Source organism: Sorex fumeus, unplaced genomic scaffold, assembly GCF_029834395.1.
Source record: "Sorex fumeus unplaced genomic scaffold, SorFum_2.1 ptg000007l, whole genome shotgun sequence".
In the NCBI taxonomy this organism is placed as follows: Eukaryota; Metazoa; Chordata; class Mammalia; order Eulipotyphla; family Soricidae; genus Sorex; species Sorex fumeus.
In genome coordinates, this window is record NW_026606064.1 from 42136656 (window position 1) to 42162732 (window position 26077).

General features: G+C 37.8%; 1 protein-coding gene across 3 annotated transcripts in view; it reads left to right on the top strand.

Moving 5' to 3' along the window:
* RGS7 (regulator of G protein signaling 7) overlaps positions 1-26077 on the top strand; it is a 468689-nt gene that overhangs the window by 224504 nt on the left and 218108 nt on the right. For all 3 annotated transcript variants that reach the window (XM_056130847.1, XM_056130848.1, XM_056130849.1), the window contains exon 3: positions 2238-2334. In XM_056130847.1, coding sequence (XP_055986822.1) covers positions 2238-2334 — 97 coding nt within the window. The remainder of the gene's footprint in view (positions 1-2237; positions 2335-26077) is intronic.

Consider the following 26077-nt stretch of genomic DNA (forward strand, 5'->3'; position numbering starts at 1 on the left):
AATGGCAACTGATCATCAAGCAGCCTGGGCCTCGTTTCCTCTTTTGTCTGCCCATGGCATGGGCCGCCCTGGGTGGGGAAGCAGCCCGAGACCACCAAATGCAGGTGGTGAGAGAGGGAGAGCCGCCAGGGTCCCCTAACTGCCCCAGAGATTACACAGGTCGGGTTGTGGTTTAGTTAGGGAATGGCACATGCTTGCAACAGTCTGTTCCACTTTCTGCCTCTCATCTATTCTTCTATTGCTATACGGAAACCAGATAATATATCTTGTTAAAACTATGCTTAACATAAAACTAAATAAACTCAATAGATTTTTCAGAAACCTTTAGTAAGTAAAATAGATGTACTTTATATGTAGCTTTTATGAGTGATTTGAGCTTTTAGAAACCAAATTTTATTTTGACTTTGTTTACGTTTCTGGTTAGTTTAGTTGGCTTTTGTTTGTTTGTCACATTTTCTAAGCCTTGATAAGGTTTATTGGTTAACTACTATTGGATAAAGATAAAAATAGCTGAAAACACCCCATGACCACATTTTTTTAGTTTATATAACAAATATTATATTTATACATAAACTTTAACTTTTTCTATTATAGAATAATAACTCAGAAAAAAATTTAAAATATTCATATACAAAGTTCACTTTTAATTCATATTCTTAATAACACTCCTTCTATTACCAACAAAATAAGGTGATAGACCTTTGGAGAAAAAACACCTCTACTCACACTGATGCTCTTAATTCACCCCTACCCTTCAACCCCTACTACTGTTGTCACAACCCTGATGCTTAGGTAATTAAAGTATAAGTGAAAGAGATGTCTATGTCTGTCTAACCTAGCCCGGTTTGAAGCATTAAGCTGATAATATAAAGATTTACAGACTGAAGAAAAGCAGTTTAGATTTCATTTCTGAACATGTATTAGGTGAATGAATGGCAAATAGTATTGAAGTAAAAATAAAGTAAAAAAAATAAAAGTATATCTACATTTTTGCTTCTTATTTTATGAGTTATTAATTATATGGTAACATTTGATTATTATTGGAGTCTTCAGTGAACCTTATTTAAAAACAAAAACTTCCTTTTCTACCTGAATTTTGAAAATCCCAACCAAAGTTAGAGGTCATAAGGTCATAATATCACTGTTTTTTGATAAAATTACTCCTAATGAGTGTTAATTCTGTAACCCACTTCTATAGATCGACTTATCCTCTAGGATAGGCCTTTCTGTATTAGCAGAGTTGGACATAAGCTTCTCAAGAGGAAAGGAATTTCCTTGGATGCCAAATTCTAATTCTCAAGTTTTCCATGTGGTTAGCACAGCGGGTAGGGCGTTTGCCTTACAAGCGGCCAACATGGCCGACCCGAGTTCGATTCCTCCGTCCCTCTCGGAGAGCCCGGCAAGCTACCGAGAGTATTCGATATGCCAGACACAGTAACAACAAAGTCTCCAATGGAGACGTTACTGGGCCCGCTCGAGCAAATCGACGATCAACGGGAGGGCCTTTACTCAACCTAGTTTCCTAAAAGGAAAATGAGGTAAAAGACTGAAAGAAACAGCAGAGACAGGCTAATGATGTTTCAATCACATGAAAAAGAAACAAGTTATGGAGAAAGAGCATCCTCAAAGATGGACATTTAAGTCCAAAAACTTACTGTTTAATTATGTACTTAATACCAGCCACTTAAGTACACAATCATATGTACATCATAAAAGAGTAATAAATATCACCATTTTGAGATGGTTAACCTAAACCTTAGGAAGATAACCATACGTCAGAGGTGACTGAGGTAGTAGAAGTGAAAGTTGCTATAAATTTAGGCCTGTTTTTCTATACAGGGTTTAAAATTTACTATGTTAATCCAATCCATGGAAATGCTCATTTGAAGGGAAAATTCAAACAGATGTCTTAGAGGCTCCTATTCACTTTAAATTGAATTCAGGAGACATAACATTGATGAGGTGTGGCTATTATTATGACAATGATTTATGACAATAAAAATTCTCTTTTATTTAAATCTTTATAATCAAAGTATGTGAAAATGGGGGGGAAAGCAGTACTCAAGGTAGAAATTCCTAAAATAATTTAATGATCCCTAAAGTATACTTTTTTATCTTGCATTTTCTATAATATTTTGACCAAACTGAAAATATTAATGTGACAATTTTTTTAGAAAACTGTATTTTTCTTTGAAAGTTCAACTTCTTAAATGTTTTCTTTTATTATTGGCTTTTAGATGGAAGATGTCATAGCACGGATGCAGGATGAAAAAAATGGAATTCCTATTCGAACTGTCAAAAGTTTTCTTTCTAAGATACCTAGTGTCTTCTCTGGTAAGTTTACTTAAGTAAAGTTCTGGGTTTTACTGAATTTACCTTCTTTTTTCCCTTTGGTGCCTTTCACATACTTAAAATATCTACTCCCATCACTATTGAAAATATCAAACTTATTATCAATAAATCCTAATATAAATTTTTTTGTCATCTTCAACATATTGAACTAGGCTAAAAGCCAAATTTATGTGAACTAGGCTAAAAGCCAAAATTATGAACATATTGTTAGTTCTAAGGTGAGTAAACAAATGTGAAACAGCAGAAAGAAATGACACACTGTGATGTAGAGTATGTATAGAAATTATGAAGTTAGGCAGGGAAAGAATCAGAAGAGCAGAGATATTTGAACAAGCTGAATTTGAAAAGTGGGGATTCATTACAAGCGTAAGACCACTGATAGCCACTGTGTGTGTAACAATACAATAAACAACTGCCTGAAATAGGGTCACTGTCCCTGTCCTCCTGTTGTTCATTGATTCGCTCGAGAGGACCCAGTAACGTCTCCATTGTAAGACTTGTTACTGTGTTTGGCATATCAAATACGTCACAGGTAGCTTGCCAGGCTTTACTATACAGGCGAGATACTCTCAGTAGCTTGCTGGGCTCTCTGAGAAGGGTGAGGGAATTGAACCCAGGTTGTTCAGGTCAGTCACACATAACGAAAACGCCCTACAGCTGTGCTATCACTCCAGCCCTGAAATAGGGTAAACAAAAAAAAAAGTTGATAAGAAAAGCAGTTGGCTTAGAGAATGAGAGTATATAAAAGTCAGTCTGTCCTCCCATTATTCATTGATTCACTGGAGCGGGCACCAGTAATGTCTCCAAAGTGATACTTGTTGTTACTGTTTCTGGCATATAGAATATGCCACGGGGAGCTTGCCAGGCTTTGCTGTGCAGGTGAGATCAGTAGCTTGCCAGGCTCTCAAAGAGGGGCAGAGAAATCAAACCCCGGACAGCCACAAAAGCCCTACCCACTGTGCTATCAGTCTGGTCTAAAGAATCTAATTCTTACATGGGAGAACTAAAAGGGCAATGAAAATTTTTGAGGACAACATTGAGAAAGAGAATATTGAGAGTAAAATGTTGGAGATGAGTTGGAATTTAATAAAGGCCACCGACAATCTGCAAGTGTAAGGTGCTTCCAGGGATAATTTGGGAGCCAAAGTTTTGATACCTGAGGACTGAAAGAACTGAGTAGGAAAATGGTATTTTGTGAATAATAAGGAAAACATAAAAAGTTAAAATGATGCATTTTTAAATGGGATGATTCTCAATGAGAATAATTATCAGAAATAGGTAAATCTCACATGTTTCACTGGGAGTAACTAGAAAAGCCTAAGGGAAAATACTTAGTAATAAGTTTAAAATCTGTATTATGGATGTTAGAGGCACTAAGGACCAAACTATGAGGACTTGGGTATGGAGAAGTCTGGGACAACACAACATAGAAAAGATGAAATATCAGACAGGCTCAACTTAACAGTAGCAAAAAAAAAAAAAATCTTATGGGCTTTCCTTCATACATAAGATCCTTTTCCAATTTTGCTGCTTTAGTCTCTTTCTTTGGTTTTTGTCATTCAAAGCACAGAGTATCTTGGAATTTCCCTAGTTAAATCAGTTTTTGCTGGAACTATTTGGACCTTGTGTATACTCAACTCTGAGAAGTTCTTAAGATTTTAACGATTTAACTTCAGATTTTCCTTCGTGGTGCTCATAGACTCCCATATTTCCTAATTTGTGAGCTCATCCCATCGTTTTCTGGTGCACTATTCATTCCCTTTTAGACCTTTGCATCTTCTATTGTTTTCCTGCATCTCATCTTTGAATTTCTTGATCTTTTCTCAGTTGCTATTATTTTGTTATTCAGAGTTTCTAGTATATCTATCTATCTATCTATCTATCTGTCTGTCTGTCTGTCTGTCTGTCTGTCTGTCTGTTTGTCTGTCTATCTATCTATCTCTCTGTCTGTCTTTCCATCTGTATATCTATTTATCTATCTATACTCAGAGCTTCTAATATATATGAGGCGTTTGCCTTGCATGCGGCTGGCCTGGCCGAGCTGTGTTCGATTCCTGTGCCCCTCTTGGAGAGCCCAGCAAGCTACCAAAAATATCTCACCCGCACAACAAAGCCTAGAAAGCTACCCATGACATATTCGATATGCCAAACACAGTAACAATAAGTCTCACAATGGAGACATTACTGGGCCCACTCAAGCAAATCGATGAACAACAGGAGGACAGATAGACAATATATACATATACATATATATATATATATACATATACATATATATATAATGACCTACAACACTCTTTGTTTCTGTTATTTCTATTTGTAGTTTTCATTTTTGGCTTGATTTCTTGTATGTTGATAATTACTCATGCCATTGTTTCTTTGAGTTCATTACACAGCTTCAACACCATGTCACTAAAGTCATCTTCAGAGGGTTTATAGAGCTAGCGAGTGTTATTTGTGCCTTCCATGTTATTTTTCTCACTCATTGAACTTGGTGGGCTTCTAGCCCAACTCCCCTATTGGTATTCCAGCGTTCTTGCTGTTCTAAGACTTTGTAGTTATGCTGTGAAGGATTAGGATGAGAATTGTTCTTTCCTTCCCTGCCTTTCTTAACACAGTGATTGGAAATATAATTGTGAGAAGTATGACAATTGCTTAGTAGATGTGTCATGCAGCAACATATGTGGTTGTGTGCTTCAGGAGATGTGGTGGTGTGAGCCCATTAATGTGGTGGAGGTCCAGTGTGGGGACCTAGCTGGAAGGAAGGGAATCTCTAAACACAAAAATATTTTCCATTCATTGGTCAGGAGAGATAGTTCAGTGGGTAGTATGTTTGCCTTCAATGTCGCCAATCCAGGTTATAACCCTAACATCCCATGTAGTCTCCTGAGTAACACTACGAGTAATTCCTGATCATTGCTGGGTGTGGTCCAAAACAATATAGATAGATAGATAGATATAGATATATAATTTTCATCAGAAAAATTTTACTGCATGTTTGAGTTAACTGATCTAATGGTAATTTAAAATTTGTATCCATTTCTTCAAATAACAACATATCACTTAATTTCATGCAATTTCAATATAGTAAAATTTTGAATCAATAATTGATTATGATAAATGATCTTAAACAGCAGATTGTGAGGCTAGAGAGATAATACAGAAATTAAGTCGTGTGCTTTCCATTTTTTTCACTTGAATTTGATTCCTGGCACCACATTGTCCCCTAGAATTCCATGTGAAACATTGAAGGCTTCTTGAGCACCACTGGGTATGACTCTGGAGACACACTAGCATTATTGGGTTAGACCAGGGAATTTTAGTATTCATTCCAAGGCCTGGGCATCACCATATCATTAGATCCTTACATTAAACTCAAGGTTAAGACCTGCTTGGTTGAGATTTTCTGGAAGTGCCAGAAGATCTCTTGAGTACTTTTTTGGAGTCATTTTCTTCAGGCTAAGAATAGGATTTTATAAAGAAAATTGATATATAAGTTTACAATGAACCATAGAAGTCTTATGCTTGATTTTAGTGGTCAGTATCAAAAAAACGCAGTGATAGCTGTGTAAGAAAATACTCATATGTGGAACTTAAAGCTACATAGCAATGTAGAAACTTAGAAAATAAGGGCCAAAGACAACACAACCAGACAAGTGTTCTACAAAACTAAGTTGGAAGGGGGCAGTTGGATCCTTGGAGGAAGGAGGTGGGTACGCTGGTGATGGATGTGATGTTGGAATATGTATATGAAAAACCATCATAATGTAAATTACAGTAACTTGATCTATTAAAAAATATCAATGAGACTTTTATATAAATGTAACTGTGCTGTAATTACACTGTGTTTCCTGAAGACTTTTCAGGAACTCTCTCTGCTTCACAGATTTAATTATTGCTAAAGCCAGTTTTAGCAGACAATTTTAAGTAAAGGCAGTAGGGCTAGACATATGTGAGGTCTTGAACTCAGTCCTTAAAACTGTATGGTAGCCCCAGAGTCATGAGGGAGGTCCTGGTGGCATCTGAGGTGTGCCACACCAAAGCTTCACTAGAATGGTCCTAAGATTTCTCCTTAAAATAAAACAGATCTGCTGTGTGTAGTGAGTACAGACAAAAATAAAAAGTCAGCTGTTGAAACAGAACTACTTATAGGCTTTTGCTTTTATAATCTGATCTTTACCCAAGATCTGAATTACATGTAATATTTAGGTACACTTATGTAACAGTCTTTAAAAAGGGCAGATATGTGATTATTTACAATCAAATATAATGGCTTTAAGTTCTCGAAATTGGGCTCAGAAAGAGTACAGAGGTTAAAGCCTTGCAAGGGTTGACCCAGGTTTGACTAATGGCACCATCTAGGTCTCTGCCATGAGTCAGATCTGAACACTCTTGGGTGTGGTTCAAACCTCTCCCCACTAAAGTTCTATGAACTACTTAGTCACTTCACTTCACTTAACTTCCCGTTAGTCCTCGATTTGCTCGAGCGGGTGCCAGTAACGTCTCCATTTGTCCCTGTCGCGTGCTAGTGTAGCCCAATGGCATCTGTTCGCTCCGGGAACATGAAGGGCCTCAAACCGATCGTTCATGATCTTGACGAAGAAGTCTGACCATCTGGTAGGTGGGCGGCCACGCGGTCTTTTGACATCTCGTGGAATCCAATCAGTAACAGCTCTAGTCCAACGGTCATCTTTAAATCTCATTACATGACCAGCCCATCTGATTTCCGACACCTTGGCAAATGAGACAGCGTCCCTGATCCTTGATCGTCGACGGATGTCAGAACTCCGGATTCGTTCTCTCATTTCAGTGAAACGTGATATTCCAAGCATAGCTCTTTCTATTCTTCTTTGGGAGACCTGAATGGCGTTCTCATCTTGTTTGCGTAGGGCCCAGGTCTCTGAGGCATATGTTAATGCAGGAAGAACAGTGGAATCAAAGAGATGTGCCCGGAGCCAGAGGTTCTTCGTCCTCTTAGCTATTTCTTCGACGTTCTTGGAGGCGTTCCAAGCCGCTCTCTTCCTCCTGCGCAGCTCGGGTGCCAGGTCATTTGTCATGTTGACCTCTCGACCTAGTACACATAGCTTTTGCATTCGGAGATGGTCATTCCATTGAGAGCGAATGGGGCGTCAGGAACGAGGCTGTTTCTCATAAACATTGTCTTCATAAGATTCAGCTGTAGTCCTACCTTTCCACACTCACGGTCAAAGTCGGCCAGCATTTGTGCCACTTGGCTGATGTTTGGTATTATTAAAACAATGTCATCAGCAAAGCGGAGGTGGTGTAGTTGCCGACCATCTATCTTCACTCCCATTCCTTCCCATTCCAGTCGTCGCATGATGTCCTCGAGGGTGGCACTGAAGAGTTTTGGTGAAATGGTATCACCCTGCTGCACCCCTCTCTTGACATCAACGATCGCTTCTTTGTAGAATCGTGAGATCCTGGTAGTGAATCCGCAATACAGCTCACGGAGGATCCTGATGTATTGGGCTTGAATGCCCTGATTGGCTAGGGCTTCAATGACCGCTTCCGACTTCAACAGAATCAAAGGACACTACTTCCACTACCCAGCCGTCGCCACACTCCAGGACACTTTCCGGACCCGCGTGGCCGCTTGCGGCTGCGCGACACATCATAAAACACTAAATACCCATCTTCTGGAATTGTCGTACCATATTTGATAGGGTTCAAATATGGTAACACCTACAAGGGTGATTAGAGGTCACCCCAAAAGCCTCTATCCCTCTCGGAAAGACTGGCAAGCTACCGAGAGTATTCTGCCCACATGGAAGAGCCTGGCAAGCTATCCGCTGTGTATTCGATATGCCAAAAGCAGTAACTACAACCTGTCTCATTCACCTGACCCTGAAGGCTTCACCGACATGGCAGCACTGAGAAGGATGAGAAAGGAGAGGCCAACAAAATCTCAAGGCCGACCTAGGCTGCCACAATGAAGGAAGACAAAAATGATCGTCTGTACTTTCAATGCACGTACGCTAGCATCAGATGCATCCATCGAGGACCTGATGGTACAAGCGCGAATGAACTACTTACAAAGGGATAAAAGAAATATATTTATTATATAACAAAATACTAAAAAATTATTTGTCTGAAGGTGAACCTTTAGCAATGAAATTTAAAATAATCAGAACTATGTAGTTTGTATATTCCTTCTGCTTTTTGCTAGTTTCTTGGAAGGCCACTGCTAACTTTGACTTTTATTCTTATTTCCTTACCTGACTCATCACTAACATTGCTATCATTCCTTTCATTTTAATTATTCTATGTGTCTTTTATGATTTTCACTGTGATCCAAAATTAATTAAAATCTGGGGTGAGGAAGATAAAAAACTGTGAGTTGCTTCCAAATGATATTTTATAGTAGATAAGGAATAAATCCTGGAGAATGGTCAAAAAAGTGTCAATGCTCAGTGGAATTATACCATCTGTACTTTACTGAGGGAATAAAGTGATAAAATAATTACCTTGAATATTATTAAATTGGTAAAAATCAAAATAAAATGATTGATAAAATGAAGATGACAATATTTATTATGAGAGACTTAGCTATTTGAGACATTACATTTTCATTTTGTAGAAATCTTCTCTGCAAATTGCTTCTTATGTTTGTCTACTTCTTATAAAGCAAGAGATGAAAAGCTTAATTTTCTTCATTGGATTAGTGTTTCCTAAAACCCTAGAAATGATAGGTTGTTAACGAAACCCATTAAAAGGGAAGCTTTGATGCTTTAATTAATACATTAGCATACTTTCTTCTGGGAGGAGATAAAAATCAAAATATAAGTAGACATTTAGTACAGATAATACTAAAATCTTTATTACTTCCAGGAGTGAATGAATCTTGATGACTAAATTGTTCCTCTGTATTATTTATGCAACAATTCAGAGGTATTTATGCAACATCTCAGTGCTGTGTGTATAACCTATCATTTTGCACTGCCTCTTTTTATGGGATGACATCATCTGACTTTCTCTTGATACCTTTCTCTCTTTCAGAGTATATGTAGAAGAGATTTAGCTCTTCTATATTTCCTATTTCTAGTTTAGAGAACTGTCATATTTATAATCCTATTGCATACATATTCCCAAACCAACAGTTATTTTTAGAAGTTTGTTCTTCATGGAATTTATTTACCTGTCATTTTGTCTTGAAGAATGTGATTTTTATTAGCATCTGCAGCAATCACCTGGAGAACAAAAATAATTTCTCATTTTGATTTTTACTTCTGTAATATTCAGTGCCTCTGTAGGTTGCTGTTAATAAAAGTTGATGACTTTTTATAGGACAGTTGATGTCCTGAGTTTCAACTATATCTACTACAGATTTCACTATGAGTGGAAAAAGCATTCAGATAATTATTTTCATTATATTGAAATTGACATCCAGCACTATACAATGTTTTTGTCTTTCTGTGGAGCAACAATATGATAAAACATCAGGGAAGGGGGAATAACAAAGGTATCAAGGGTCAGGGATGCAGACTTTGCAGGGTTTCATCTCTACACAACACACTTACCTAAGCTTTAATGGATGTAGCTCTAGAAATTCCCAAGTACCACTGGGTGAGACCTTGGCAGTTTCCAAGCATGCCATGGTGATCCTGGTTGTCCTTGGTACCTCAACACCGGAGTGTCTCTGCATTCCTAGGCCTCATCATTAAATTGTATGGCCTAGATGGATGAGTATTACAAGGAGTGACCCTTGAGCTTAGTGAGCACTGCTAGGGAAGTAAAAGAAAGAAAGAAAGAAAGAAAGAAAGAAAGAAAGAAAGAAAGAAAGAGAGAGAGAGAGAGAGAGAAGAAAGAAAGAAAGAAAGAAAGAAAGAAAGAAAGAAAGAGAAAGAAAGAAAGAAAGAGAGAAAGAGAGAGAGAGAAAGAAAGAAAGAAAGAAAGAGAAAGAAAGAAAGAAAGAAAGAAAGAAAAAAGAAGAAAAAGAAGGAAACTTTACTTTTTTAAAAATATTTTATTAGTAGCAAAAAAGTGAACAGACTATGCGTTGATCCAGCCCATCAAGTCTGCCGGAGGGGAAAGGGTGTTGCACCATTCGCCCTCTCCTCTCTGGAAAGAAAGATGGCGGCCACATGGGAGCCTTGTGGACAGCAGGTATGAGCCGGGGGAGTGGGGGCAACTAAAACCTCATGGGTCGGGGGCATTCCGGTCCGTCCTTCACGCCCTACCGAGGTCACCAGTCGCCCCCCGCGAGCGGCTCTCCAGCACGGCCATGGCCCCAGAAGCACAAGGACTTAATGCAGAACCCAGCAGCTTGGAGCAGAAAAGTGAACGGACTATGCGTTGATCCAGCCCATCAAGTCTGCCGGAGGGGAAAGGGTGTTGCCCCATTCGCCCTCTCCTCTCTGGAAAGAAAGATGGCGGCCACATGGGAGCCTTGTGGACAGCAGGTATGAGCTGGGAGTGTGGGGGCGACTAAAACCTCATGGGAAGGGGGGCGTTTCGCTCCGCCCTTCACGCCCTACCGAGGCCACTGGTTGCCCCCCGCGAGCGGCTCTCCAGCACGGCCACGACTCCAGAACACAGAAACCAATTTCTTAACTATCTGACTTTCAGTAGAAATACTTTCAGGGTCAATAGGTAAAATAGCAGAAATCCAAAACCAACATTTAATTCTTGAACCCAGCTGTAGAAAGCAAATCACTTCACAATGCTTTTTCAGCATGTCTGATTTGGGGGGGGCGGGTAAACTCTAAATAATAGTGGTGAATCTTTTATTGGAACAATGAATCTAATCAAAGCAGATAGAGTGTTAACTAGAATTCATCTGCCTCACAGGGACGGGGAGGGGTGGGGGGTGGGGTTTTATTCGGGTTCTTCATGGTAAAAAATATGTATTGGTAAAGGGAAATGTGTTTGATATCTGCATGACTGAGACATAAACCTGAAAGCTTTGTAACCTTTCCCACAGTGATTCAATAAATAAATAAAATTAAAAAAAAATTTTATTAGTGAAACACCATGAGGTACAGTTGTAGATTTACAAGTTTTTGTGCGTGTGTTTCGATTATACAATGATCAAGTACCCATCCCTCCACCAGTGCCCATTTTCCACCACCATGGATCCCGGTATCCCTCCCACACCCATCACCCCATCCCGGCCGGAACCTTTATTTTTGCTTTTTTGTGTCCTCTAAGATTATTTAAGCATGGTGAATCAGGAAATTAAACACAATTTTGAAATTTTTTTTGGAGTCCAAAAACAATGTCACTATCACTGTCACTATCACTATCACTATCACACCGTTCATCAGTTTGCTTGAGCAGGAGCCAGTAACATCTCCATTTATCCCTGTCATGTGCTAGTGTAGCCTGATGGCATATTGGGGGCACTTTCAGGGTCAGGGGAATGAGTATCATCATTGGTACTGTTTTGGGCATATCAAGTACGCCATGGGTAGCTTGCCAGGCTCTGCACTATGGGTGGGATACTCTCGGTAGCTTGCCAGGCTCTCTGAGAGGGATGGAGGCTTTTGGGGCAGCCTCTAATCACCTTTACAGATGTTCCCAGTCAGGTATATATGCAGGCATGATATTCTCTGTAGCCTGCCGAATTCTCTGAGAGTGAGAACTAGACAATAAGAGGTGGCACAGCTGCAAATGCACCACATTAAAAAAAAACATATAAAAACAATGTCAATTAAAAAATTCATTGTTTGGGGATACGAAAATGTTCACTATGACAATGATAACTAGAATGATCACTCTGGACAAAAATTGAGTGCTGAAAATTACAGGTAAAGGGGTATACGTGATAACATTTCAGTACCTGTATTGCTAACCATAATACCCAATGAGGGTGGGAGAGACAGGAGGAGAAGGAAGAGGAGGAGAAAGAAGAGGAAGAAGAGGAAGAGGAGGAAGTCTAAAGGGAAAGGAGGAAGAAGGAAGAAGGAAGAAAAGTGCCTGCCATAGAAACAGGCTTGCTGGGGTTGTGGGGAGAGTGCGGTGCAGGAGAGAAACTGGGGACATTGGTGGTGGGATAGGCACATTGATGAAGGGATCAGTGTTGGAACATTATATGACTGAAAACTTATCTTGAATTGCTTTGTACCATATATCTCTTGGTGATTCAAAAAATTGTTATAAAGATGTTTGACGTTATCATAGTCAACTTCAATTCATATTCAATCCAATTTATATTCAATTCAGTTAATTTCCAATAGTATTCATATTCAACTGAATGTTGGGCATTGTCATATTCAAATGTATCAGTCTGTCACTGAGTAGTAGAAAGAGTATATAACGATGGTAAAACTATATGGATTTTAGGACCCTCATGAGGTCGTATAATAGTTAGGGCACTCATGCATCTGACTTGGGTTTGATTCCCAGCCCCACTGACTCCAGCCAGGCTTGTCAGGCACAGCCCATTAGTACCCTGAACACTGTTTGTGTGGCCTACGTTCTTCAACACCTTCCATTCTCAGTCCCTTGCACTTAACTATGGACCAAGTTGACAGAGAATCACTGGTGGTCTCCTGGATCTCCTAAGTACCACTTGAGAAAAAAATTGGTTAGGGGAAAAAATTGGTTTTTAGACTTCTCAAACTACCAAGAAAAACATTTTATATTAAATGACAGCACTAGCTCTGATGTGCATTATGTGTTTTAGTTTTAACAGTTACAGAAATTACTACTGTTAGCAAATTATATACAATATACTTGGCATTAAGTAAATATTAACTATTCAGATACTCTATTTTCTATATAAATGTCTTAAAAAACAAGAAAAGTTCAGAGAAGTCCATTAACTTTCCCCAAGCAGTAGTTTAGTAAACAGTATAGATGATATTTGAATATATTATCTTTCTATACACTATGTTTAGCATAATATAATTTAAATGCAGATCACTGAAGTATTATATTATTAATGTACATAAATATTGTATATAATATAAACCTTTTATAGTTGATTCTATAAAATATTCCGAATTCCTTTTTCACTCCCTCATTTAGCTCTGTTAATTTCGCTTTCTTTACAAAAAAAATCAGTTTAAAAATTATATATCTCAGGGTAATATAAAAAATCAAGTGATATTTTGTTTTTTATATTTATTTACTTAAAGAGCACCATGTCATTTATATTATCTGTGTTTTTCCAAAGAAAGTTCCATATCTATTCAGGAGACATTAAGAGTCAGTGAAGGATTGGAAAAACAACATGTTGAACTGTGCTGAAGGGAAATCTATTCTGACCTCTTTTTCTGTTATCCATTATGTTCTTCTCATAGTTTCATGACAACTTGATAGAAGAAATTTAAAAAATAAACAAAATAAGAAAACCTAAAAAAGGAGTTTTCTCAAATTTTCCTGTAAACTTTTCTCTATAGCAAGTAGACTGATCTCTCCCTTTTTCCTTTCCTTCTTCTCTCACTGACTGGCATCTGTAGGAAGACATAACTGAACATATCAGAAACTGGGTCAGATTTGGTGTATCCACAGTCCCAAAGTGGTACTTTTCAATGCTTTTCTTCTTATCTAAATTCATATCACTGAGTACCATATACTAACATTTCAATTTTAGCACTATATATTTTGTTCGGTTTTTGGGCCACACTCTGCAGTATTCAGGTCTTTCTTAATCCTAACTCTGTACTCAAGGATCATCCCTGGTGTGCGGGGGCTTGGGGGAAACAAGGAGGGCTCAGCGGACTAAAAAGGGTACCAGTGTCAAACCCAGATTGATTCGTGCAAGGCAAATGCTTAGCTCATTGTACTATCTCTTTGGCCCATAGTGAACCATTTCTTGGTGAAACATTTCTTTTTCATTTGTTTTTGGTTCAGATTTCTATAAACTCATATAATGTACATAGGATTTTGTTGTGGTTTTTGAGTAACACCCGCTGTGCTCAGGACTTACTCCTGGTTCTGTGCTAGGGAGTACACCTTGTGGGCTCAAGGGATCCTGTGGGATACTGGGGATCAAACCAGGTTTAGCTGCATGCAAGAACAGTGCCTACCTTCCATACTATCTCAATGGCCCCTACATATGATTTTTATCACCCTTCAGTTGTTTTATATTATACCCTTCAGTGTATAATATTAATTCATACACTTATGTTGAACCATCCTTGCATCCCTGATATAAATCCCACTTGATCCTTTTGATATGTTGCTAGATTCAACTTATTAAGATTTTGAGGATTTTTGCATCAATGTATCATCAGTAAAACTGTTCTAAAGTTTTCTAAAGTTTTTAGTAATATCTCTATTTTCTTTGGGTATTAGTTCAATGTTGACATGATAAAAGCTGTTTGTGAGTTTTTGACCTGCTTCTTCAATATTTTGGAATACCTTTAGAAATGTAGATACTAAGTATTCTTGAAACCAGATAGAAATCACTAGTCACCCTCTCTGTACCAGGGTTTTATTTGGGGGTATGTCTTGATTATTATTTCAATTTCCTTGCATGTAATTGATCTCAGATTTTCTATTTCCTTTTAGTTCAGTTTTGGGAAGGTGTATGTACTTAGGAATTCACCCATTTGTTTAATCTAGCTTATTTAGCTTGACAGCATGGAATTGTTCACTATAACTTTTTATGATCTTTCTATTTCTGAGGAGTCTGTTGTCATTTTGCCCCTTTCATATCTTATTTGATTCATTTTCTTCTGTTCTAATTTTTCCTTGTGAGTCTACCTAGGTATTTGTCTATTTTGATTATTCTTCAAAGGTAGTTCTTTTCAGAGACAAAATTATCCTGCCCCTACATCTTCGTGAGGTTATATGTTCTTAGCAGCCTTTGTCTCTTAAAACAAATTCTATTTTAGAAATCTTCCAGGCCCAACTTTAAAGACTTTGAGATCCCTGAAAACAGGATTATGTACAAAATGCTTGTTATTTTTTTTCTTTTAGACCCTGGCTTAAAAATTGGTAATGTTAAGTTAATGATTGACAGGTATAAAATATTTATTTTTAAAGACTCTTTTCTACCAACCTTTTTCTCACTTAGCTTGTCTTAGAAAATCCAAATATTTGAAAATCCAAAAAGTAGACTCAAAATAGAACTAACATTTTCTTTAAAAATGTAAAGGTCCAAAGATATAATTCAAAGGGCTACAGAACATGCTTTAATATGTGGGTGACCTGAATTTGATTTTTGGTACCATGTATGGTCTTGAGAACTACCAGAAGTGAGCACTACTGGGTATGTCTCCCCCCACCAAAAAAAACATATTTTTAAAATGGTCTTTTACTTTGGAGAATGAGGAGATTTCCTTTAATATTTTGTTCCCCCTTTCCTTTCTGGCAGTCTTCAAATGCTTAATCTCATTGAAGTCATTCCAGGTTGAGAGTATTTATGATCCAAATGCCAGAAAACTAAAAATAAGTATCCTACCATTTGCTGTGGAAGTTATTGAATATTTCTTTAAACTTTCTGCCTTTGAGAAAGAGATGGATATTAAAAGTTTTCTGGGAACCAATGTGGTAGAAATCAGTAAATAATTCAAAAATAGCTGCACTCACAACCACCCCTCAGTACTAAAGCAATCTGATTTGTTTCAGAACTTGAGGTTTTTGAAATTGGTGATGCAGCCTCATTTTCAAGGCCAGTAGTCTAGTAGTTTATAGATGTTCTGGATCACACACTATCCTCCCTTTTCCTTGCACCAACTTCTTGGATTTCCTTTGTGTTAACAATTGACCCTACTCTCATTCCATTGTGGTTTGAGTGATGTGCAACTCAATCACTAGATCAGAGGTACCCAAAATTATTTGGTCCATGGAACCCCTGCCCATTAAAAAAAATACTCAGAATTGCTTGGAAATCTACCTTCGTTATGCTACCAAACATGTCAATCACACCCATGGTTGCCACCAGATGGTTCCAGAGCCCCAACAGAGTGGTATTGCTCATTTGGGGGAAGATTTCTTTAGATAAACTGTCAGGGAAGTTAACGTGTAGCTCAGCCATAGCAATCAGTGACTCGTGACTAGTACTTCTAGAGTCACAGGGAAGAGAGACTTTTCCTGCTGGTCATTAGGCTGCTAATTACAAAACTGCAGGTAAAATTTGTATGAAAACGAAGTCAATGCTGAAGAAGGCAGTATTATAAAATAGCGGAAAAAATTGTTCTTGGCAGCAATTTCAGAGCACCTATGTTAGCTATATATTAAGAATTTTTATTAATAAGCCAAGTACATTTACATATTAGTTAATTTAACTTTTTCTTAATTTCTGGTAATGAGTTATTATCTGTTATTACATATTTCCTTTAGTTATCCTTTTCTTTTTTTGCTTTTTGGGGTCACACCCAGCAATGCACAGGGTTTACTCCTGGCTCTGCATTCAGGAATTACTCCTGGCGGTGCTCGGGGTACCATATGGGATGCTGGGAATCAAACCCAGGTCGGCAACGTGCAAGGCAAACGCCCAACCTGCTGTGCTATCGCTCCAGCCCTCTCCTTTTGTTATCCTTAAGCACCATTTTTTCTCTTAAAAATTAAAACAACATTTGTCATATCTTTTTATTACAGAGCACTATGGTCTACTTAAGTCTAGACAATTGGAGTGATTCAAAGTTAGAAAATAGTATTTAAATATGATGTTAAAGAGTGAAATAATTTATTGTTTGTATGTAATATTCTGTATAAGTTTAATTAACTAGAATTAGATTTCTTTGTCCTTTTTCCTTTCAGATGGTAGAAAAATTTGGAATAAACGTAAGTATCACAGACAGTTAACCACTACATATTGGAGTGATAGCACAGGGCTGGAGCAATAGCACAGCGGTAGGGCATTTGCCTTGCATGCAGCCAACATGGCCGACCCGAGTTCGATTCCTCTGCCCCTCTTGGAGAGCCCGGCAAGCTACCGAGAGTATCTCGCCCACACAGCAGAGCCTGGCAAGCTACCCGTGACGTATTCGATATGCCAAACACAGTAACAAGAAGTCTCATGATGGAGATGTTACTGGGCCTGCTCGAGCAAATCGATGAACAACGGGAGGACCGTGACCGTGATTTGCCTTCTTTTAAGAGAGCACCACAATATAAATCACAGGAAATAAAATATGTTTAATTTAACCTTAGTTCCAGTGCCAACTATTCTTTATAAGTTCTGCTTTCAGAATATTTACTGAATTAAGCTAGTATGACTTACTTTATAGTCCAAGTATGTAGTGGTACTATGTACCTTATTCTTTGGCTATTTCTTACAGAGGACTTATAAATTCAGCCAAATTTATTTCTTACAGACAAATTCTTTGAAACAAAAGGATGATATAAAAATGAGAATGGAATTCTAGAGAGATTGGTTATTGCACTGGAGTCTGATGTCTATAAAGGAAGTTTAAGTTCTATCCTTAGCAGCACATGGCACCTTGAGTACCTTTAGGAGTGAACTCTGGTAATGAGCCAGAGGAGCCTCTGTGCACAACAACAACAAAAACAAGAAAACACTAGGGAAGCACATTACATCAAATTTTCATAAGACTTTCTCATCACACTTGTAAAACTGATCACTAAAGTTCATTTTCTATTTTCAAAAGCTTCCTAATTCGCAATAAAGAAACATTTAAAAATTGTTATATGCAAAGGCATAGAAAACAAGCAGGAGAGGAGACTAAAGTATTAGAGGAGTGAATAATTACCTTTTGTAATAAGGCTAGTAGTAGTAAAAGTAAAAATAAAGTAAAGGCCCTCCCATTGATCATCGATTTGCTCGAGCGGGCCCAATAACGTCTCCATTGGAGACTTTGTTATTACTGTGTCTGGCATATCGAATACGTCACGGGAAGCTTGCCAGGCTCTGCCGTGCGGGCAAGATACTCTCAGTAGCTTGCCGGGCTCTCCGAGAGGGGCATGCCAGGCTCTGCCGTGCGGGCAAGATACTCTCGGTAGCTTGCCGGGCTCTCCGAGAGGGGCGGAAGAATTGAACTTGGGTCAGTATTAAAGTATTAGAGGAGTGAATAATTACCTTTTGTAATAAGGCTAGGAGTAGAAGAATGGTAAATATCCAAATAGTACAGTGAACATAACCACAACTCAATTTTCAACAGAAGATACCATTGAGATGAATGATTTTGCAACACAAAGCTCAGTTCTATGAAAAACTTGATAGAACTATTAGTTTTTAATTGAAGGACCACCTGAGAAGAATCAGAAAGTTTGCAAAGAGAAGGTAGAATTCAGAATCTCCAGATATTTTCCTGTAGTCCTGTGCAAATAGACAAATCACTATAGTTTGTATTTATGAAGTATTGAGAAGTCTCTGATTTTATCATGCAGTGTTTTTTTTAATCAAGAAGTAGAAAAGGCACATATGTGTAGAAGACCCTTCCCTTATTACTATTAGGCCAAGATTCCAAGTGGATGCCTAAAACGACAGATAGTCCCTCTGGATTTCTTTTTCTAAGGGCAGCACTCCTATTCTTGCTCAGGCATTTTGATGCTCTGAGGGCAACTAGGGGCATACTCAGTGGTGCTCAGGGCACCATGTGGCTCCTGATCAACTCTAGGGCCTTAATTATTCAAGCCATGAACATCATTGCTTATTCTATAGTCCTGACTCTTATATATTGCTATTGCTGTTTTTTCTATATCTATAAAAATGGTTAACACTTAAATTAAGTACAATAAGACATTAACAATAAGAATTAATGATGTAACAGTTTTTTTTTTAGTGTGGTTGACTGTGTGGCTTAGATATTTATTTATTTATTTTTAAATTTTTATTAGTGAAGCACCATGAGGTACAGTTGTAGACTTACAAATTTTTGTGCTTGGGTTTCAGTTATACAATGATAAAGTACCCATCCCTCCACCAGTGCCCATTCTCCACCACCACTAATCCCAGTATTCCTCTCACCTACCCCTATCCCCCCATCCCACCCTGCCTCTGTGGCAGGGCACTCCCTTTTGTTCTCTCTCTCCTTTTGGGTGCTGTGGTTTGCAAAAGAGGCATTGACTGGCAATCAGTTCAATATTGTCTTATTCCTACTTTGGACAAACTTGCAGGCTATCGAATGTAGCCTGCCCACAGGGCAGAGTCTGGCAAACTCCCCGTGGCGTACCAAATATGCCAAATACCAGTAACAATGATGGGTCTCATTCTCCTAAATAGCCTTGAATATAATCTCAGGGCTAGGATGAAAGAGACGTTACTGGGGCCTGCTCGAGGCAATCGACGAATAACATGTTCAGTCCACAGTCTACTTTCAGCATGCATCTCCCATCCTGGGCGAATCTTCCCAACACCCTTTATTTGGTGCTCCTTTCTCTATCTGAGCTGCCTTTACCCCTAGAATGTGCGGCTGGCCTCCAAGCCATGGAGTAAACCTCCTGGTATTTATCTCAACTATTCTTGGGCGGCGTTAGTCTCCTATTTTGTTACTTTATGTTCCCCAGATGAATGCAATCTTTCTATGTCTGTCCCTCTCTTTCTGATTCATTTCCCTTAGCATGATACTTTCCTTGTAGTACCACTTGTATGTAAATTTCATGACTTCATCCTTTCTAACAGCTACATAGTACTCCATTGTGTAGTTGTACCAAAGAACCTTTAACCAGACATCTGGTCTCAGGCACTCAGTTTTTTTCCCCATCTTCTAGTTATTTTAAAGAATTCTGCAATGAACAAACAAGTGCAGATGTCACTTTGACTATACTTTTTTTGCCTCTCTGGGGTATAGTCCCAGGAGTGGTATTGCTGGGTCAAATGGGAGCTCAATTTCTAGTTTTTTGAGAATTGTCTATACTGTTTTCCAAAAGGGCTGAGCCATTTGGCATTCCCACCAGCAGTGAAGGAGGGTCCCTTTCTCGCCATATCAGCGCCAACACCAGTTGCTTTTGTTCTTTTGGATGTGGGTCAGTCTCTGTGGTCTGAAATGATATCTCATTGTTGTTTTGATCTGCATCTCCCTGATAATTAATGATGTAGAGCATTTTCTGATGTGCCTTTTAGCCATTTGGATATCTTCTTTGAGAAAGTTTCTGTTCATTTTGTCACCCCATTTTTTGATGGGGTTGGATGTTTTCTTCTTGTGGAGTTCCACCAGTGTTTTGTATATACTTGATATCAACCCCTTGTCAGATGTGTATTTGGCGAATATCGTTTCCCATTCTGTAGATTGTCTTTGTATTTTGGTCGCAGTTTCTTTTGAGGTGCAGAAGCTTCTTTGTTTAAGATAGTCCCATTTGTCTATCTCTGTTTTCACTTGCTTGGCCAGTGGCTTGACATCTTTGAAGATACCAGTAGCTTCAATGTCATGTAGAGTTTTGTCAACTTTGTCTTCAATATATTTTATGGATTCCGGTCTGATGTTGAGGTCTTTAATCCATTTTGATCTTACTTTTGTACATGGTGTTAGGCAGAGATCTGAGCCCAGTTTTTTGCATATAGCCATCCAGTTTTGCCAGCACAATTTGTTTAAAAGGCTTTCCTTACTCCACTTCACCTTTCTTGCTCCTTTATCAAAGATTCCGGATGATCATATGTTTGGGGGGAGATGTCAGTATATTCAACCCTGTTCCATTGGTCTTCTGCTTAATGATAGAACAGTTTTATTACAATTTTGGATTTGAAATTACATCCATTTATATTCAGGGACTACTCCCAGGTCTCTGACTAAAGACCACTTCTAGAGATACTCAAGGGACCACAATGTGCTAAATATTGAATCAGTGCCAGTTGCATGCAAGGCAAGCACCTTAACCCTTATACCATCTCTCTGGGACCTATAGAATAATTTTTTTCTTTTGCTTTTTGGGTCACACCCGAGGATGCACAGGAGTTACACCTGACTCTGCACTCAGGAGTTACTCCTGGCGGTGCTCAGGGGACCATATGGGATGCTGGGAATTGAACCCGGGTTGGACACATGGAAAGCAAATGCCCTACTATCTCTCCATAAAAAATCATGTGAATGTGGTCTCTTTTGTGTGCTCAGGATATCTTATTACACATGATATTTTCTATGATTACATAGTATTTGAAATCAGAAAAAGCAAAAATGACAAGGGAAATGACACTTAAACTTTGATGGCAAGTACACCAAGACTTATACTTGGTGAAGCTATATTTCTCAAATTATAAACCACTGGTATATAGGCTATTATATATGTATATGATAAAACTAACAAAGATAAAATTAACTCAGACTCTCGAAAATATGGTGGTTATAGGACAAAAAGATCGCATATGGATCAGATATTTACTTTACCCTTCACCACATATGGTAGCCCAAACCCTACAAAGAATGATACCAGAACACAGATCCAGGAATAGGTAACACTGTAGTACTGTCCTCCCGTTGTTCATCAGTTTGCTCGAATGGGCACCAGTAACATCTCACAACAAATCGTGAGACTTTTTCGATTTTGGCATATTGAATACAACAGGAATAAGTACCAAGCACAACTAACCAACCAACCAATAAATAATATGGTGGTTACTAAAGAAGAGTAGTAAATGGTAGGAGCAAGGGTCGTGAATTTGATAATAAGAATGACACTAGAACTTCTCCATTGTGAGACTTGTACAGTGACAGTGACTAGAATTTCTGTGATAGGTTCAGTGAGAAATATAGAGGTATAAGGCAAAACTCTTGATTTTTAAATTAATAGTGAATCAATAAAATTTTAATTTAAAATAAGCAAACAAATACTTGTATTGCTCCAGGACCATAGATCTGGAAATAAATAAGCTCAAATGCATTAGAGTGACTTTTACTTCTGCAGAGAACATAAGCAAGATTAGCTTTATAAGCAATATTCGCATAATATTAGTTCCTGATGCCCTTGTTTTCAAAGAACACCACCAAGCTGGAGGGACCAAATGATAAAAAGAACTTGTGTTTTGTCACACTTTGGTTGAGAAATTAATTCTACAATACCACTAAATGGCTTTATAGTCTTCATCTGTGCACAAAGAACACCGAAGTAGAAAATTCCATACCTCACCAAAATAAGGAACATAAATGTAAACAGTCTCCTGGCATCTTTAGAATGAAAGGAAGGCTATGTACAAGTTATTCTTAGCCAATTCTTTGCTATGTTTTAAGATACAGTGTATTTTGTCCAGACATATTAAAACAAAGTTGATTAGTCAGCTGTATTTTTAAATAATTTTAATTAATCTTATGGATTTGCTCGAGCGGGCCTGGCAAGCTACCGAGAGTATTCGATATGCCAGACACAGTAACAACAAAGTCTCCAATGGAGACGTTACTGGGCCCGCTTGAGCAAATCGGGCCTTTAATCTTATGGATATAGCATTTATTTGAATCATTATGTACAAGTTTTAGGGGTACAATTTTACCATACCACACATACATTCCTCTACCACTGTACATAGAAGTCTTTATGTTCTTCCGTAACCCCACTTAGTATCTCAGGTCTGTTGTCCAAGTATTACTTTTAAAGCATATACATTTTCATGCTTTATTTCTTATATATCACATATGGTTGAGATGACCTGGTATTTGTCTTCCTCTTTTTTGACTTAATTTACTTTGCATAATATGTACCTGTTCTATTCATGTGTTAACAACAGGCAAGGGTTCATATTTTCTTACAGTTTGTAATATTTCATTCCAGCTCTGTATATGAGCCACAGCACATTTATTCCATCTGTTTTTTGCTATTTTTTTTTCCCAAATCTTTACTATTTTAAAAAGTGCTTCAAAGAACATTGGTATGAAAATGATTTCTCAAGTATGTGTGTGTGTCTTTGTGTGTGTGTGTTTTGTCCTTTCAATTGCTCTCACGAATTAGAGATTCTAGATCATATAGTACTCATATTTTATATATATGGGATATATTAATATGTTTTCCAAAATAATATAAAACAAGTTTATAATATGATCAATAAATGAAAACAGATTTTTTTTTGATTTTTCTTTATATCCCTCACCATCACTTCTTTCTGGACTATTTTTATTGGTCTTTTTGGACCACACCGTTCAATGCTTACTCCTGTTCTGTGCTCAGGGATCACTCTTAGGGATCATATATAGGATTTTGGGGACCATATGTGGTGCTGGGGATTGAAACCTGTCTGCCACATGCATGGCAAACACCTTTTCTGCTGTACTATCTTTCTGGCCCATTTTGGACTTTTTGATAGGCTCATTGGTGATGTAATATCTCATTGTTGCTTTGATTTTTGCTTTCCCAAGAATCAGTGATTATGAGCATTTTCCATTTCCTGAAACCCTATCATGAATGACTTTGTAATTTCACAGTAACTAAAACAAAAACATTTCAAATAAGAATAAATTTTTTAAAAATACCCAGCATACTAGCCCTGAGTTATGTAAGGAAACTCTGTAACCTAAAAGATGGTGAGCCCAGTTTATAATCCCCTACCAAGAAAGAGAGATAGAAAGCTAACATTGTTATGAATAAAGGTGAAATTCCCTGTTAAATTCATTATTATGATTATTATAGAAAATTATACCAAAGACACACGGCAGAATCTGGCAAACTCCCCGTGGCGTACCCAATATGCCAAATACCAGTAACAATGATGAGTCTCATTCTCCTAAAGAGCCTTGAATATAGCACTTTCTTAAAAGTCTCAGGGCTAGGATGAAGGAGACGTTACTGGGGCTTGCTCGAGGCAATCGACGAATAACAGGATGGTCGTGATTCGTCGTGATACCAAAGATTATGTTTAGCAAATATTATAAAACAATGCCAGAAATAACAAAAAAGAAACAATTTTTCTTTCAGTTTTTACAATATGTGAAATATTGTCAGTCTTGTATAATGAATGATCTTTTTTTTCTTCCTCCCTTTGAATTATGTGACTATGGCTTATTGTCATTTTATATTTTTTTATAGGAGTACTCACAATTTATTGGATTGTAAATTACCCAAACACTATCGCCTGTAGAGTCTGTTCTCATACTAATTCATAAAGAAAAATGCTACATTTTATGCCCTATACAAGTATCTCTCTTTTTTTTTCCGGAGTACTCACAATTTATTGGATTGTAAATTACCCAAACACTATCTCCTGTAGAGTCTGTTCTCATACTAATTCATGAAGAAAAATGCTACATTTTATGCCCTATACAAGTATCTCTTTTTTTTTCCACTCCCACTCTGATGTCCTGAGTTAGCTTCCATACTGCATCCTAGTAGGATACCTAGTCCCACAATTATTCATCCTCCTTTGCAGACTACCCTAATCAATATTCATTACAACTGTATGGATAACATCTTCTCTCTTTGGAGATAGGATTTTGTGAGGATTTCTTTAAATCAATATGAACGTAAAAAGACATTTTGCAAAGAGATAAGAGAAAATGAAGGATTAAGTAAGACTTCTTCCCTGTAGTCTACTGTATTTAAATCCCTGAGGTTTTTGTGACACTGCGTTTGGTTGCTTGAGGATTGTTGGGACTAGCTCCCAGGTCTCCTGAACACCCCTCCAAAATTAAACAAAAAGCAATTTTACAAAGAAGCTGGAAATAGTTGCTTGACTAACACAGGAATACTTAATTTCCCAGTGTATAAAACTTAAATTAATTTTATTTGACCTACAATAATCATTTCTTGACTGGAGACAATATTACTACCAATATGTGAAAAAATCCATTGGGATTACTTGGATTACTTGAACAGCAAGCTACTTACCAGTTTATCTCTTATATAAGTGACTACTTCAGCTAATTTGTGGAACTTTTTTCTCCATCTAACTTTTGCAAATGTTACAATGCTCCTTCATGTACTCTTCCTAATCTCTGTCCACCTGCTATTTTACTATATGATCAGGAATTAGGCATGTTGTTTATATTTTTCTAAGCAGAGAGAATACTGCACATCTTTGAATAACCTTGGTAACTTTACATGGAGGCTTTTTCATCTAAGCTTATTTATAATATGCCTAAAGTTGTGTAAAGCACTGGGAAAGCACTGAGCATCTGTGAGACTCAACTTTATCAGTAACAAGGAAAATACTTCCTCATATAGTTGTTGATAATGACAACATGCATATGGTCATGAATTCTATACATAAATTCATTAACAAGTCAATATGAGACACCTATGAACTACAAAGTTAATGATGATTTTCTAATATTGTTCTTAATCTGTTTTTATCCTTGTTATTTGCTTTTGTTTCAACTACTGTTTTGACAGTATCTTTTTTAATAGGAGGCAAATATTATTATTTTTTAATTTTTATTAGTGAGACACCATGAGGTACAGTTGTAGACTTACAAATTTTTGTGCTTGGGTTTCAGTTATACAATGATCAAATACCCATCCCTCCACAAGTGCCCATTTCCCACCACCACGGATCCCAGTATCCCTCCCACCTCCCATCCCCCCATCCCACCCTGCCTCTGTGGCAGGGCATTCCCTTTTGTTCTCTCTCACCTATTGGGTGTTGTGGTTTGCAAAGAGGTAATGGGTGACAATCATCTTTGGTCTATAGTCTACTTTCAGCCTGCTTCTCCCATCCTGGGAGGATCCTCCCAACACCTTTTATTTGGTGCTCCCTTCTGTATCTGAGCTCCCTTTTCCCCTAGCATGTGTGACCAGCCTCCAAGCCATGGAATAAAATTTCTGGTACTAATCTCAGCCATTCTTGGGTGTTAGTCTCCTATTTTGTTACTCTATGTTCCCCGGATGAATGCAATCTTTCTATGTCTATCCCTTTCTTTCTGAGTCATTTCGCTTAACATGATACTTTCCATCCATGTAGTACCACTTGTATGTAAATTTCATGACTTCATCTTTT